At 50.5% G+C, this 16,072-nt stretch overlaps 2 protein-coding genes across 4 annotated transcripts in view; one reads left to right on the plus strand and one right to left on the minus strand.

Annotated features, from left to right (window-relative positions):
• CNTN2 (contactin 2) overlaps positions 1 to 10,985 on the plus strand; it is a 32,131-nt gene extending 21,146 nt beyond the window's left edge. Inside the window, exons 15-24 of one of the 3 annotated variants that reach the window (XR_004525406.2) lie at positions 7 to 165; positions 647 to 796; positions 2,924 to 2,994; positions 3,311 to 3,545; positions 3,889 to 4,001; positions 5,106 to 5,292; positions 5,634 to 5,746; positions 6,229 to 6,397; positions 6,804 to 7,071; positions 9,346 to 10,985. Coding sequence is in view for 2 of the 3 variants with exons in the window: in XM_033852430.2 (XP_033708321.1) it covers positions 7 to 165; positions 647 to 796; positions 2,924 to 2,994; positions 3,311 to 3,545; positions 3,889 to 4,001; positions 5,106 to 5,292; positions 5,634 to 5,746; positions 6,229 to 6,397; positions 6,804 to 6,913 (1,307 nt within the window). In the remaining variant the exon portion in view is untranslated. Of the gene's footprint in view, positions 1 to 6; positions 166 to 646; positions 797 to 2,923; positions 2,995 to 3,310; positions 3,546 to 3,888; positions 4,002 to 5,105; positions 5,293 to 5,633; positions 5,747 to 6,228; positions 6,398 to 6,803 lie in introns of all 3 variants that reach the window. The other 2 variants (XM_033852430.2, XM_033852440.2) reach the window with 2 other exon arrangements.
• Positions 10,986 to 11,760: 775 nt separating this feature from the next.
• On the minus strand, positions 11,761 to 16,055 carry TMEM81 (transmembrane protein 81). Its single transcript, XM_019918283.3, has one exon. It carries the CDS (start codon positions 14,674 to 14,676, stop codon positions 13,891 to 13,893), a length of 786 nt encoding a protein of 261 aa, XP_019773842.1. The 5' UTR covers positions 14,677 to 16,055; the 3' UTR covers positions 11,761 to 13,890.
• Between the last annotated feature and the right edge of the window lie 17 nt (positions 16,056 to 16,072).

A 16,072-nucleotide genomic window follows, 5' to 3' on the forward strand; every position in this document is an offset into this window, starting at 1 on the left:
GTGCAGGTCCGCCAGGTCCCCCAGGAGGCGTGGTTGTGAGAGACATCGGTGACACCACTGTCCAGCTCAGTTGGAGCCGTGGCTTTGACAACCACAGCCCCATTGCCAAGTACACCCTGCAAGCTCGTACTCTACCTGCAGGGAAGTGGAAGCAGGTTCGGACCAGTAAGTGTGAGGCCCCACCCAGGTCAGTACTGATTAGGCCTGGCTGTAGGGGGGCGAGGGGGGGTGCTGGGGGTCAGAGGCCAAGGCTGAGCCTGGAGCTTCGAAGAGGGACAAGTGTAGACCCCCTGCCTGCAGGGAGCTCCCAGGCCATTAGGGAAGATGGTCACACAGGCGGCAGAAGAATGGGGAGAGGGTTGGAGAGGGAGGCACTCAGTCTGCACCCTTGAAGCACTGGCAGGACTATTAATGGGGCAATGAAAACATTCGTGGGGGTGTGGGATGCACACAACATCTTACAAAGGCTCCAAGGCAGGGAGGTCTACGAGTTTCCCAATCATTCCTGAAAAAGGTATTGAACTGTTAATATAGCGGGTACCACCGTGAGAGCTGGGTATAAAAAAGTGATTCATACCCAGTCCCTGCCCTTTCCATCTAGATCAGTAAATGAAGTGCAGAACACTGACTCCCTGGTGCCTTGCAGATCCCGCCAACATCGAGGGCAACGCCGAGACCGCCCAGGTGCTGGGCCTCACGCCCTGGATGGATTATGAGTTCCGGGTCTTAGCCAGCAACATCCTGGGCACTGGGGAGCCCAGTGGGCCCTCCAGCAACATCCGGACCAAGGAAGCAGGTCAGAGCCCTGGGTGAGAAGTAATGTCAGGGCACAGACCCTAGCCCTCCTTAAAGGGAGCCCCAAGCAAGCAGCAATTACATGGAGTTCCAACCCTGCTCACCAGGCTTCGGACTCTAACAAAACAGATGAGAAAGAAACACAAGTCAGAGCAAGGCCGCAACACTGCACAACGTACTGTGCCTTGGGCCACAGCCTGTCAGGGCTGGAAGCCATCCAGTCCAAACCACTCATTTAAAAAACAGGCCAACCTTACAACTGCATGTGAATCTACAATTGTCTCAAAGTAAAGAGTTTAATTTTTAAAAAAATGGAAAAACCATTCCATGTGAAGGAAGGGTCACACTGGCAGAGCCTGGACTTACCCAGGACCATGGGGTGATGGGCAGATATCCTCCCTGGAAGTGCACGAGCTGCAGGAATCAGTTAATGAGGAAGGGGGGTGTGTGTGTGTGTGTGTGTGTGTGTGTGTGTGTGTGTGTGTGTGTGTGTGTGTGTGTGTGTGTGTGTTGTTCAGGGCACTAAGTAAGCAGCTGGTGCTCTAAGTCCTTCTTTAGATGGTTTCTTTGGGAGCAGGAAGAATGGACAATCTGCCCACAACCCTCCCTGAAAGGCAGGTAGGTGTCAGAACCTGAGTGGGGAAGGAAGGGAAGAGGTGAAGGGGAAGGCCCAGAATGAGAGCCCTGGGATCCTGAGACCAGCAGCATGGAATCAGGACCTGCCTCCCCTCCATACCCACCCAGGCCTGCCCCACTGAATGTGTAATGAGGGTCTGCCTTTTTGTGTCCATAAACATGGTTTCCTGTGTGCCCCATGCTGACTCTCCAGGCTCTTTCTGGAATCATTCAATATTTTTTACTTGTACCTCTCCTGAGTAAAGAATTCCAGAAGGAGCACTTTCTTTGATTGAACTTCTTGGACAGTCAAAGGGTGAGGAGTGGTCTCCTTCACTGTAGTATCCAGGAGTTGAGCACAAAGACAGCTATGATGCAGAAGAAAGATGATGAGATTTCAAATCAGAAGAGCTGAGTTCAAATTCAAACTGTGACATTTATTAGCTGTGTGACTTCAGGCAAGTCACTTAACTGCTCTGGGCCTCAATCTTTCCACTCTGAAAAGGGTAATATTAATGCCTACCTCACAGGATCAAATGGGTAATGTGTTTAAGTGCCCTTTGCAAATGAGAAGGCCCTAAAGTATCATCAGAACGAAGTGATAAGTGTCCAGTTGCTGGATCATCTACAGAAATATTTTAACCCTCAGCCAAGTTACCCCCTGCCAAGCTTCACGATCTAATTAAATACATTCTTGTTTTAATATCAGCCTTTTGAATACTAGAGACAAGTAGGAAATTAAGTCTGCCATGAAAATAAAAAAATAAAATAATAAAACAACCTGTAACCCAAAAGAAATGTTTTTTGGATTAACTGCAGTTCTGAATTATTTATTCCCCTTAATTTAAAGCAAATTAGAGTTGGTCTCTGCTACTTAGTTTAAACCAACAAGAGGGATCAAGATAATGATCATTATGGAGTGTATACTATATGTATATGCTAGCCACTGTCTTGTTTAATTTTATTCTTCTTACAGCCTTTGAGAGAAACATTATTATCCTTATCTTACAGAGAGGGGAATCAGAGGCTCAGAGAGGTTAAGTAACTCGTCCAGAGAAACTCAGCTAGTAAGTGGCAGAGGTGGAATCTGATCTCAGGTCTGCTTGACTCCAAAGCCCACGTCCAGAGGGACTCTTGAAAGACAAAACCAGGTCCCATTGGAATAGTTTCAGAAGGATAGGTGTTAACTCTTCTCTAAATGTTTGGTAGAACTCACCTGTGAAGCCATCTGGTCCTGGACTTTTGTTTGTTGGGAGTTTTTAAATTACTGATTCAATTTCAGTACTGGTAATTGATCTGTTCATAGTTTCTATTTCTCCCTGGTTCCGGTTCAGTCTTGGGAGATTGTACTTTTCTAAGAATTTGTCCATTTCTTCTAGGTTGTCCATTTTATTGGCGTGTAGCCAGGGCCCACTGGAAGGGTGTCCTTGTCCTAGGATGCTTTTTGGTCTCAGACTCAGAGCTTTTGTTCCCTCACTGCCCATTAACTGTCTGTGTCCCTTGGCCCTGACAGCCCCCTCGGTGGCACCCTCAGGTCTCAGAGGAGGCGGTGGAGCCCCTGGAGAGCTCATTGTCAACTGGACGGTAAGCTGCAAGGACAGAGGCAGGGCTATGCCTCCAGTTCTCTGGGGGGACAAGTTCTACCCCACCCTCACCCCTACCCGCACCTGGTGGGACTCGTCTCAGGAGTTGAGCAGCATGCAGAGAGGACCCAGACAGAGCCACTGCACGGTCCTGACTCCAGAGCAGACAAGGTCCCTCCCCTCCCCTGGTACCCACTGCAGGATGGAACCACCACAGCCCTGGGGCCACCCCTCTTGGTGAAGGCTAGGTGGGGCTGGAGGACGGGCAGGAAAACGCAGCCGCGGCCCCTCGCCCATGCCACGCTCTTGCCCCTCAGCCCATGTCCCGGGAGTACCAGAACGGAGACGGCTTCGGCTACCTGCTGTCCTTCCGCAGGCAGGGCAGCACTAGCTGGCAGACCGCGCGGGTGCCCGGCGCCGATGCCCAGTACTTCGTCTACAGCAACGAGAGCGTCCGGCCTTACACCCCCTTTGAGGTCAAGATCCGCAGCTACAACCACCGCGGGGATGGGCCTGAGAGCCTCACCGCGATTGTGTACTCAGCTGAGGAAGGTGGGCCACCCCGGGGCCCATGCGGCATCCCCACCCCAGCAGCGTGTCCACGGGGTGTAGGGTGCGGGAGCGCTCCTCACACCCCTGCTAGGTTCCGCAGGTGGGGTGGAGAGGACACCTGGCTTCTAAGCCACTGGCTTCCTTCCTAGCCCTTGCTACCTCGTCTCCCCTCAGGCCTAGAGGAGGGAGGCTCTCTGGAAAGAGAAGTGGGCCCCGGGGGATGCTCTGCACCCTGCACCCTGGGCTCCATAAAATCCTAAGAGGGGGCAGTCCCAGCTGGCAGCTGCTCTGTAGGGTACAGGGAGTGCCCGGGAACCCAAACCCATTCTGTGTCGGTCTTCAGAACCCAGGGTGGCCCCTACCAAGGTCTGGGCCAAAGGGGTCTCATCCTCAGAGATGAACGTGACCTGGGAACCGGTGCGGCAGGACATGAATGGTATCCTCCTGGGGTATGAGGTGAGCACTGACCTGGGCTGGGAGAGGAAGGGGTCGGGGGGTCAAGGCGCGGGGGCACCTCATGGCTTGCTAGTCCTCCTCCTGGAATCACTCATTCACTAACCAGGCACACAGCACGCAGTCTATGCAGCACCATGGACGCAACCTCAGCTAAGCCCCTCTAGCTGATGCCTGTGGACAGCCTTGAAGTTACTGCTTGGCTCGAGCCGGCACTGGACGCTGTGGGAGCCCAGGGGAGGAGGAGTAGGTCCTGGAAGGGGCGTAGCCTGCCCGTTTCATGCCAGAGCCCAGTTAGCCTGGCATCCTCAGGGCTGCAGAGAACAGCATGGCCTCCTCTATGTACCAGCCGCTCATCCTGTCCCTGAGGAACTCTGGGCCCAGCAGTTTCTGACCCAAGACTTGGGCCCACTGGTGACTCCACACTGGGGTACATGCGGGGGTGGATGGAGAGTGAGAAAGCGAGAGGAAGGGAAAGAAGGGCAAGCAGGAAATGTCATTGTCTAAGGGAGAATCATCATACTAGTGATGTTGCCAGTTCCATTCAGGAGAGTCAGCTCTGGGCTTTAGCACAATGGGTTAGGCGAGCCCCACTGAGGAGATAGCTGCAAACTCTGCCATTGATTTGGAAGAATATCTAGAAGGCCTTGGTGTTACGAGGTCTATGACAATGGGTTTGCATTTACTCCGCAGCCCTCATAAGCTTGCTGGAGTGAGGGCTGGGGGACTACTTTGCAAGTACAATGTGCGTTTCATAGCCTTTAACAGAGTCCCCACGGGATTCCTTGAATTAATTAAATGGGGTTGGTTTCAGCAGGCCATCGCTAGGTTGAGTCAGTGCCCACACCCCCGCTCCCTCGTTCAGCCCACGTATTAAGCTCTCTCGTTGGACTGGGCACTCTGCTGGGCACCAAGAAGGGAGCAGCCACTTACACCAACTTGTCCCTGCTCCCTTGGAGCTCATGATCTAGTGTCTAGGTTCTGAGACCCGAGACTGAGTTACAAGCACCAGCAAGGAGCAGGATGCAGGTGTCCAGAGCCAGGGTCAGGGTAGCCCCGAGGTCCTGGGTTTGACTGCTGACCCTAGGGTACCCCTGCCCCCTTCAGATCCGCTACTGGAAAGCTGGGGACAAAGAAGCAGCTGCTGACCGAGTGAGGACAGCAGGGCTAGACACCAGTGCCCTAGTCACCGGCCTACACTACAACACCAAGTACCACGTGACTGTGCGGGCCTACAACCGGGCCGGCACTGGGCCTGCCAGCCCTTCCGCCAATGCCACGACCGTGAAGCCACGTGAGTCCGTCAGCCTGGGTGGGGGTTGGGCGGTATATTTTGGAGGCGGTGCCTCTAGGATCACTCTTTCCCCGAAAGACAAATGCTCCAGCCCACAAGCCCTGGGCAGGACAGAAACGAGGCAGCACGTCTAATAATAACGAGGGAATGGAATTCATGGCCTCTGAATTGCCTCCCTTTTCTCCAAACTTTGTTGGAGTGTGTTTCTCAGGCAGCGGTGACAGAATGTTCTGGGTCCAACTGCTTTGGGAAGACATCTAGAAAAAGGCTGGCTAAAAGCAAGGGGGTGAGTGGTGGGGAAACATTGGGAAGTCTCCCCAACTCTCTCCCTCCTCTGGCAGCTCCACGGCGACCCCCTGGCAACATCTCCTGGACTTTCTCGAGCTCCAGTCTTAGTATTAAGTGGGACCCTGTGGTCCCGCTCCGAAATGAGTCTGCAGTCACAGGCTATAAGGTAAGGAAGGGATCAACCAGGCATTGAACGCTGAGGAAGAGCTCACTTGTATTTCTGGCAAACAAAAGGGAGCTGCAGTTTCTAGCCAGAAGGATCTGAGTTAGATGTAAGCAGAGAGTTTGGAATTGTGAGAGGCGTGAAATCCATGAGCAGTTCTTCAGGGAGCAGGTAGTAGCGACTAGAAGAAAATAGTATGACTGCGGAAAGACAGGGTTCAAGGGGGCAGCAATGGACTGGGTGAAGTCTGGGTCCTTCTGGTCTAAGGAGTCTGCAGAACCAGTTCAGCTGCTTGCAAGCTTTTCTCTTCCCAGTGGGGAGCTTGTTCAAGAGCCTGGACCTGGTCAACAGGAAACGGGAGGGGTGAGGAGGCAGGACCTCGAGGGCCCAGAACCATATGGGCTCCTCCCATTCCTGGGGCTAGGGAAGAGGAGAATCAGTCCTGGTGTAAGGAAACTCTTGCCTGGCTAACCCCCTTCCCACAGATGCTGTACCAGAACGACTTACACCCGACTCCCACGCTCCACCTCACCAGCAAGAATTGGATAGAAATTGCGGTTCCTGAAGACATTGGCCATGCCCTGGTGCAGATTCGGACCACAGGGCCAGGGGGGGACGGGGTCCCGGCAGAAGTCCACATCGTGAGGAATGGAGGTGCTGTCTCTCCCCTTATCCCCCAGGAGTATCAGGGTCCATCCAGATGCCTGATGCAGGAATCATTCCCACCCAAGCCAGACCCCAACCCAGCCAGTCCCCAAGGGGCAAAAAAGCAGGCAGGCAGGAACCAAGTGCAAAGTAGCCCTGGAACTGCCCTTGCTGCCCCCTCCTTCCCACTCCCAAACATCCCTGAGGGCTGAGGTAAGTGCACTCCTTTCACGGGAACAAGAGCAAAGGTCCTACAAAACACTGCAGAAGGAGGGCTTGAGAACACCTCCCCGTCCTGAAGCCAGCCCTCCGTGAATCTCCTTAGGAAAGGTCTGGATTCTGTCCTGAGGGTGGGACAGGGATGTGCAGGTCCCAGGCCCAGCTCACTCAGCCCATTTCCGCCTGCTGGTTTCAGGCACAAGCATGATGGTGGAGAACTCAGCAGTCTGTCCAGTCCCACATCCTGGCACCGTCCTTTGTCATTCCGTGGCGACACTGATCCTCATAGGCTACCTGGAGCTCTGATCTCGGCACCCCTCCCTCTCTGCCACAGCTGGACACCCACCTCCGATGGACAGAGCCAGCTGGCCCCAGCCCCTTCCCAATGCCAAGGTGGCCCAACACTGTGCCTGAGAATGACTGGTTTTAAATACCTACTTTAAGCAGTGCCCTTTTCGTAGGAGGTAGGATATTTCATATTCTGCCACAGGATAGAACCCATGCGAGGAATTTTTTTCTTTAAAGCAAGAGGCACCAGACAGTAACTTCCATGATGATACTGAACCCTATGCCTGGGCCCTCTAGGGTGCCTGGATGGAAGGCAGGCCTACAGGAAGAAGGGGGTTTAAACAGGCATCTGCGCATCAGCGGAGATAGCACTCTGGGACCGCATATGGACTCTGCTCCAGAGAGCGGAGTCCTAAGCCCGGGAACACCGGACAGGAACGGGACAAAGCTTAAACAGCAGCATCTCTCAGTCTAAGGAGAGGGCCAAACCTGGGGACCAGGGACTCTCCTCCTTTCTCCTCTTAAAGGACAGCACGGCTGGACCCTGACATTGTCCTGGATAACTCCCTGGAGGCCCCTGCCACCTACCTTGATGGCTGAGAACCAGTGCTCTGGTGTCTGAGGCCGGGAGCCTGAGCCCCTGCAGCTCCGGGGGGCGACGCTCCCGACTGCTGGGTGGGAGCTAAGAGGGGTTGAGAAGCTGAGACTCCTGGTGGAAAGGGGCACCAGACTTGGCCTGCGGCACAGTCACAATCAAGGTGACGTTGCCCTCTTAGCCAATACTGCCAACCCAACCCTGTCACCCCAGAGTGACAGAAGCCACTACAGGTGGCTGGGTGACTAAAGGGCTTGTCTTGGGCAGGTCCCCCACCGCACCAAGCCCCAGCCTGCACGGTCCCTCGCGGGTTTGAGTAGGAGGCAGGAGTGCCTCCACCGTCCTCCTCCAGCAAAATGCAGCTGTAATTCTGTGTGTCTGGAGTCAGGAGTCTTCTGAGAAGGGCAAAGGATAAATGCGGCCCTACCTGCTCGCAGGAACGCCCTGGGCCACATGGCGACCCGCCCCCCAGGCTGCCTCGGATGCTCTTTTGCATTCCCCCAGAAGACGAAGGGGTAAATAAATGGGACATCTTAGCTTGCGCTCTGGGTGTATTACCAGTCACAGCACGTCAGAGCTGGAAGAGGCTATAGACCTCACTGGGCCCAAGCCACCACTCTACAGATGAGGTAACAGAGTTGGAAGGGGCAGGGCCTTCCTCAGGTCACACAGCCTGTCAATGATGGGGCTGGGATAGCACTCTTCTCCAACCTTCCTGTCCCAGGCTCTTTGTCTACCCAGAGGAAGGGGGCAGTGCTGAATGGCTATGACCTGGTTAAGAAGGTGGTTAAGAAGGGCGCTGGGCTATGAAAATTCTTCTTCAAGAGGTGCAGGTGGGTGATGGTGGGGTGCTCGGCATGGCTGGGTCCCAACCCAAGGCGCATGCAGACTACAGGAGACCCCAGTCTTTCTTTGCCTTCTGAGCCTAGCTTCTGCTGGGACCTCAATATGCAGTGCTGGCTTGAAGCCCCCTGCTCCCCTTGCCCTTGCTCCAAGAAAAGAGGCCAAAGCAAGGGCAGGGATTCCCCAAATCCAGGCAGCAGTGGTGGCACAACCAGGAAACTCCAAAGCCTATGTTGTGACAGGTGGCCCTTCACATATAGGAGCAGCGGGACATCTTGTAGGGCACAGGCCCCCTGAGCCTGGTTTCTGTAGTTTACAGTTAGAGCTCTATTTTGTTATGGTTTTTAAATTTTTCAAGTCCTGCTCTATTTTCCTGGGCAGGTTTATGTTGGTGTTTACCCACTACAATTTTTTAAAAATGTAAGCTCACATGCCTTCTCCCTGCCACCACTGAACCTACCAGCCTGCCCCTGGCCCAGGACTGCCTCCTTGGAGCCCTCCAATCAAAACCTCCTCACCTGCTCCCACCCTTCACCCCCATGCGAGGTGCTGGGGGCTCAGCTGAGTGACCATTCTTCCACTGCAGGGACCCAAACTTGTCCTAGCATCCACCCTGGTCCCCCATGGCTGTGATCTGGCCTGTACCCAGCTCTATCAGAAAGGGGATGCTGAAAGTAAAAAACCTCCTTCCAGGGTTTAGCCGATTCTTTCCTCACTGCCTCGGCTGCGGGAGGAGCAGCAAAGGGACAGGTGTCTAGATGCTGGGCCGAGAGGGCTGACCTCGACTGCCACAGGGACTCACCTGTGCAGCTGGCGGCTGCAGCCCCTAAGCTTGCTTGAGGCAAGAGAGAACGACTGAGAGTCTTAGTTCTGTGGAGGCACACAGACCCCCTGGGAAACCCAGGAAGGGTTTTTCTAACTAGGAGAACTCAGCCTCAGGAAAACGTAAGCCCCGTGCAGGAAGAACTTGTTTGGGGGACACAGAGCTGGACTAAAATGGATGTTCCTGCAGGCCAAGACTCAGGCAGAGTGCTGGTTAAGACTGAATAAGACAGCAGGTGGCTTGAGGACACGCAGGCACGTGAAGGGGAACAGCCTGTTGGTGACGTGGCTGCCCAGGAGGTGGTGTGGAGGCAGAAGAAGAGATCAGACGGCTTCTCAGAGTCCCTTCCTGCCCAAGAGGCCCGACTGTTGCCTTCGCTGCCCGCACGCGCTGAGGCTCGCTCCTGCTGTGGTAACGACTCGATCCTGGATCTCTCCCCTCTCACACGCCAAGCCCCAGACAGGCAACCAAGGGGAAACAGCCACAAACCAGTACTTCACCCTACAGCTCAGTGGCCAGCAAGTGCCTGAGGACTAGGGACAGGCAGCGCTTCAGGGCTCGGGAGAGTCTCCGTTCTGTGTACATTGGGGCTCAGCCTATAGCGCCCTTTGCCCCAGCCCTGGCTGCTCAGCCCTGGTTGCTCCAACAGCCCAGATGTATACCTCACCCTTGGGGGGAGGGCAGCTCTCTTCAGGTGGAGTCTCAGGGCCCAGCGCGATTGGGTTACCTACTTTCATCCAGGGAATCAAATGATACAGGTGGTCCCAGGGAACAGGAGGGCCATGGGGTGGGGGGGCTCTTTTTGATAAAATGACAGGAGAGCCATCAGAAAAAACATCTTCAAGGAGACCCTGGACTGAGTAATTGAGGGGCTTCTTCCTTTTGTAGGGACCTCTGAGAAATTTTGACAGCTGTTTGTCTTGGGGTCTAGGGTAGGTGAAGACTGGAGGGGACGCTGCAAGTGTCCGTCAGGGCTGGGATTCCTGGAATCAGAAGGTGCTCAGCACAGGAAGAGTCTTGGAGCTCCTGCCCGCTGCAGCATGCAGGGGGGAGTGACTGCAGTCACAGTCATTTACGGGGCAAGGCTCACCCCAGGCATTCTTTTCCCAGCATATACTGCTGCCTCTTGGCAGTCGCAGGAGCCAGGCTAGTCTACTCTGGGCAAGAGCCCGAGCTGGCTCTAGAATGTTTCACTCCCTTCATCTCTTCTCCAGCTAGAGGTCTGTGTGCTTCCTGATCTCAGAATATAACAGCCTACTGGGCTCCTCTGTATCGGAGGGATAAACAGTATCCTCAAACCTGGGTTTGAGGCACAGGTGCAGCTATTTCCCTGGCTCAGACCTAACCTGGGCTTCATCCTGGAGATGAGCAAGGTTGCCAGAGAGGCTCCTGGAGTGGCATGAGGGATTAGATGGGCACTTTTAAGGAACTTCAAAGAGCTCCATGGAAAGAGGTGCTTGGTAGCTGTATATATGGTCATAGGCTTTGGGAAGGCAGGACAATAAAGGGAAACTGGAGAGGAAAAAAAAAATGGGTCTGATAGCTTTCCCCAGAGCCCTAGGAAGCCTCATGCCCTCAGATGGGGTGCACCCTGCTTTGGCCCCCAGACTCCAACTGACCCACCCCCTCCAGGGCCTGCATAGCTTAGAAAAGCTCACAGTTGGGCAAGGGTTGGGGCTTCACTGGACCACTGACTTAACTCAGTTTTTGTTAAAATGGACCCGCTCCCACTGACCTACTGTCTGTCTCTCTTACACTTCTTATAATGGTAGTTATTTATTGACTCTGGTAGCAGGCAGTTCTTAAATAAAGACGGTTTCTCAACCTGCTGAGGCAGCTGGCACCAGCTGTGCGTGTTTTTATCCTCAGACTAAAGAGTATCTCCTTGTCCTGTTCTCTAACCCTAGGCTTTTACCCAACACCTTCAGCCTTCACACAGTCACCGCTAAGGAAGTCACAACACACGGTCCATATTGCTTCATTCAGTCCTGGGAGGGGAGAAAAATTAGGCCAAGCAACTTTAAGGCAGGCCTCAGCAGAGCAGGCATTCTCCTAGGCTGGCTGGCTTTACCTAACAGGATGGGCAGTAAACAGTGCTCATCTGATGGTACTGCTCAAGCTTCCCTGATTTTTAAGACATTTGAGGTACAGGTTTCTCCCGCTCCTCAAAAGTAGAGTGTTCCTATGAAATCTTTCTTAAGCTGAAATGGTGTAAAGCAAAGAAGCAATTACCTTTTTTTTGAAACAGTGAAAATCCTTCAGATTTCTTTTCAGTTAGCGAAAACAGGTACTAACGTAGGTTTCTCCTAAAACCAAAGTGGTGGAAAGTGAACTTTCAAAAAGCGGGGGATACCTGTACTGACTCAGCAGTACCAAAGGGAAGTCTTCTCCCTGCGGAGACATAGTGACCCCCACCTGGTGAGAAGGTGCCTCTAGCCTCTCTTCACAACAACCAAAAGAATTTGAATTTCTAGTCACATTTTCCAGCTGCAACACTACCATGCAAGGACATGCTCAAAGTCAAGTGGGACCACACCAAAAGGACAAAGGAGTTGGCTTGAAGGGACTTCTGGCCAAAACTGGGAACAATCTGAACATCAAAAATATGACAACAGTAATGGATTATATATAATTCACTGAATATAAAAGAGAATTCATTGAAACGTCAGAAGAATAAAAAGAATAGCATTTCTTTACAGAAAAATGCAGGGTAATAAATACAAAAATGAATTTAAAGAATCCATCATTTTGCAATCCCCAGCACGTAATAATAAGGCAAAGACCATGAATGGATTCTAAAACGCTTGTGAACGTTTTTTAGAAACCAGATAATCACAAAGCATCACCCCACAGATTACAAAAGGAAAACATATACAGGTCCACCACTGGAGAGATCTGGCAGTCACCACCTTAACCAAACGATCAAGCTTAGCATCAACCATGGGTCACCCTGACATTGTGCCTCCCGAGGTCATGCAATAAGTACATATTATTTTCGCTGGGCTCTTGTCAAAAATGTTTAAGATTCATTCCTCAGGAATCTACTCATGAGGAAATAATTGTGGGACACTATGCAAGACAAATGGCCTCTTCAATATGAATGTCATGAAAAAAAGAAAAGTAGGGGATCTGTTGTAAAATAAGACTTAAGAGAAATAATAATCAAATGTAATACGTGAACCTTCATTTGATCCTAGATCAAACATCAAGTTAAAAGTTCTAAGATTTTAGAAATTGGGAGAAACGAAGTATCAACTATTTGTAAGATTAGGAAACTGTTAGTGTGATGAAGTCATTGTAGTTATACAGGTGAACGTCCTTATTAGGAGATGCATACATGATTTAGGGGTAAAAGGTCACAATGTCTGTGACTAGCTTTCAAGTGCTTCACATAAAATCAATATGTATTTAGAGAGGAAGAGAACTGGAGCAAAACATTTGCAATCGGTGAATCCAGTTAAAGGGTCTGTGGATGTCATCAAACCTTTCTTTCAACTTTTCTATGGGTTGGACTTTATTTTTATATATAAAATAGAAGAAATAACAGAGATCCACTGGTCATAATTTAAATTGAATTAGCATCCTCAGGTTAGGGCTCAGGAATCTTATTTTTCAAAAGCTCATTCGGGTGATTCAGACACACGGCCAGAGAAGATAACCACTGGTCCAAGTCTTGTTTCTGCTACTTCCTCTGTGCTGAGAAAAAAGTGAGGGGAAGAAATGCTAATTATCTCATATAGAATTAGCTCAGCTGGCGGCCCAAGAGCAATTTCCCTGATAGTTCCACAAGCCAAGGCAATTATCTCAGACACAGTCTGAATGGCCTCTGAAGGTCTTAAGATTGGTTTTCCTGTTGAGGAAGGAAGGTACTAGTCCTCCGTTACGGGGCCTTGGCTGCTGTAAGAAACCTCCAGCAGCACAAGCTTCAGGGCACTGAAAGAGCTAGAAGGACAGGAACAGGGAGCAAGCCTAGGAACTGTTCAGGGGCAATCTACCAGCTGAAGAATCCAGTGTTTCACCAGGAATTCAACTTAGCACTGAGCACAAAGGTTTCACCTGGGAGTGTATAAGGGGTGCAAATAATTTATTAACATTTAGTGACTGTCTCTTACATAACTGAGTCAGAAGTCATTACTAACACCCTCGGCTCTGCCACACATGGGCATATGCCCCCAACAAAGCGATATGTTCAATGTCTATTCTAAAAACGCTGGTGTAAGTTTAACCCCAAACCAGACTGATTATGGGACAATTTAAACAACTGCAAGAAATTTTAAACTAAAGGGCAGAAAAGGTTAGGTTTCCATACAGCTACTGGGAATTGTTTTTATTGAAGAGGAAAAAAACACTTTCACTAGAAAAGCTATTATATCCTTCTACACGATTATACTGCTCGGAAGGGAGATCAAGGTAGGGAGGCATACAAGTTGTAAAGGGTAGAAAATGAATGCAAACTTGGAAGACAGAACTCTTCCCAGGAGCAGGGAGATGCCTGCAGTCAGGTTTCCTGGGTACCTAGTGGGCAGAGAAGATCTGGAAGAGATCCATCTGGGACACAGAGTTAGGGAATATTGCCCACAGCTACCATGATGTTGCCCCGCATCACAACCCCCACTCACTCCTGTGGTAGTGGAAGCCCCCCCACTTAGTTAATCCACAATCCGGCAGGCAGAACATTCCCCTGAAAAGCTAGTTTGGCTTCCTGAGCAGCCAGCCCTTCGGCAGCAAGGTTTGTCAGGTCTCAAGGATGGCACTGCTGTGGATCACCCTCAGTGCACCGCACAGGGCGATGCTCACCAACACGCCACCAGTCACACCACTGGCAATTCCTATCCCCACAGCTATGGTCACCTTCTTTTTCCACGGTGGGCGCTGAGGCCTGGAATAGTTGTCCAGATTCACTTCCAGGCCCTCATCTACTAACTTCTGATCCTCAGTAAGGGACTGATGGAAATTCAGGTTCACCAAGTCAGGAGGAAGGACCCTCAGCCCGAAATAGAGCCTCTTGACAAGTCTCAAGTTCTTTAACAGCTGCACGTCACACCGGTAGGTCCCAGAGTCATACTCCTGAGCGGACTGAAACTTTATAAAGTGGGAACTGGCTCGGAAGGGTTTGAAGACTTCATCATCAGTTGAGATGATACCCCGAGCAAGTCTCCAGGTGAATCGGAAAGCTTCCTGTCCAACCTCCAGGATGTCTGAACTCAGACAGCTCAGCTTAAATTCCTGCCCTATGAGAACGGTGAAATGGAGCATTCCACAGATCCAGTTGGTCAGACATTCCAAGCGCTGAGACTTACACTTCCTTCTCACTCCATCAGGGCCCACCTCACAGACGGTCTCCTCCTTATAGCCAAGGCCACAGGTGACAGTACAGGTTGTGGCATTGACAATAACTTTCCCCACAGCTTCTTGCAGTTTCTCAGGAATGGCCAGTGTTTTAGGTAAAGTCACCACCAAAGGGAGATAGAAGGCCAACACCAGGTTCCCAAGGATGAAACTAGTGGCCAAAGTCTTCATGTCTTAGTAGGCATTTCACCACCCTCAGCCAACACCCGACGTGTTCCAGCTAAATCCTCCGCAACGTAATTTAATTCCTTCGACATGAGATAGCCTTCAAAGTCGAAAGATATGATGCATGCATTGTCAATAAAACAATACAACTTAATAAAAGTCCAGTCCTTATTAACAGGTGAGGCCACACGGCAGAAAAAACGTCACAAGGTTGTTGCTTTACTATCACTACTTGTTAACAACCACCTTACCAGTCTTCATTCTTTTCCCATCCTTTTAATGCATTTAAGTCCACCTCTTGGGAAACAAAGATGAAAAGACTTCAGAAGCTGAAGTGAATTTCCAAATTACCTCAATGTATAGTAAGGCTGTACCATTCCTCACCCTTTCCCCTCCCCTCCAAATTGTAGGCTCTGAATTCAAAGGTTTCAAAATACCAGCTAAATCTGCCCAAATAAGAAATCAAATACCAAGTCTAAAAACAAAAAAGAGAGGATTAACTTGAATTAAGTTATTATTAACTTTAAATGCTCCTAAACCTTCTATAAAAAGGATTAAGAACTCTGGACTGAGAGGCAAGTGATTTACCCTTCCTGAATTTGTTTCCTCCTTTGTAAATTAAGACCTCCTTGCCTATTTCAGGAAGGTCACTTTGAGCATCAAAAGTGATAAACTGTACATGAAAACACTTTGTAAAGTGTGTAAGGAATTTTAAAAAGAAATGAAAATTCACGAAGGCAAGGGCCAAATGGGCTTTTAGAATCAATGCTTAGCAGCAAGACAGGCGATGTTAAATGCAGCTCCTCTCCCACTTCTAGGCACTCTTCGTTCCTAAGGGTACCGAAGATATATTCTGGGGGAGAGGATATATAATTCTTCCTGACTCTCAGTCCAGTCCCCCCAACCCCATAGAACGAGAAAGGAGCTCATCATTCACTTGGGTCAAAGTTGCTATGCAACAGCTATGATGTCAAAAAAGATTCTCAGTCACATAACAGGATTAATAAGTAGACACTCAGATTTGGAGATGATTAAAATCAAAGACTTAAATAGACTTTATGAAACATCTTATTCTTTAGGAGACAATAAGTATTCGATGGATTTCAAGGCTATTTAATCTAGGGAGAAAAAGTGCTAATGAAGAGGAATTTATCTGTACTTACACTTTAAGAAAGGTCCTTGGAAGGCAGGAACTTCCTGGCAAGAGTTTTTGTAAGCTCCACAATGTCTCCTAGCACTGAGGCCTCTACAGAGTAGTTATACACTTACTGAGCTAAGGAATTGGAAGAGAGGGCATTCCTACATGATCCTTTTTTCACTAACTTTTTGCTTGAATTGTTTCTTTATATTCTTGTCCAAAGGCAGGTATCTGGACTACCTGGCCACTCCTTAGCCCTTCCAG

The sequence above is a fragment of the Tursiops truncatus genome, chromosome 1 (genome assembly GCF_011762595.2).
Source record: "Tursiops truncatus isolate mTurTru1 chromosome 1, mTurTru1.mat.Y, whole genome shotgun sequence".
Classification (NCBI taxonomy): Eukaryota; Metazoa; Chordata; class Mammalia; order Artiodactyla; family Delphinidae; genus Tursiops; species Tursiops truncatus.

Bases quoted from the DNA above. Each gene is read 5' to 3' on its own strand.
- TMEM81 (XM_019918283.3), bottom strand. From the start codon at position 14,676: ATGAAGACTTTGGCCACTAGTTTCATCCTTGGGAACCTGGTGTTGGCC.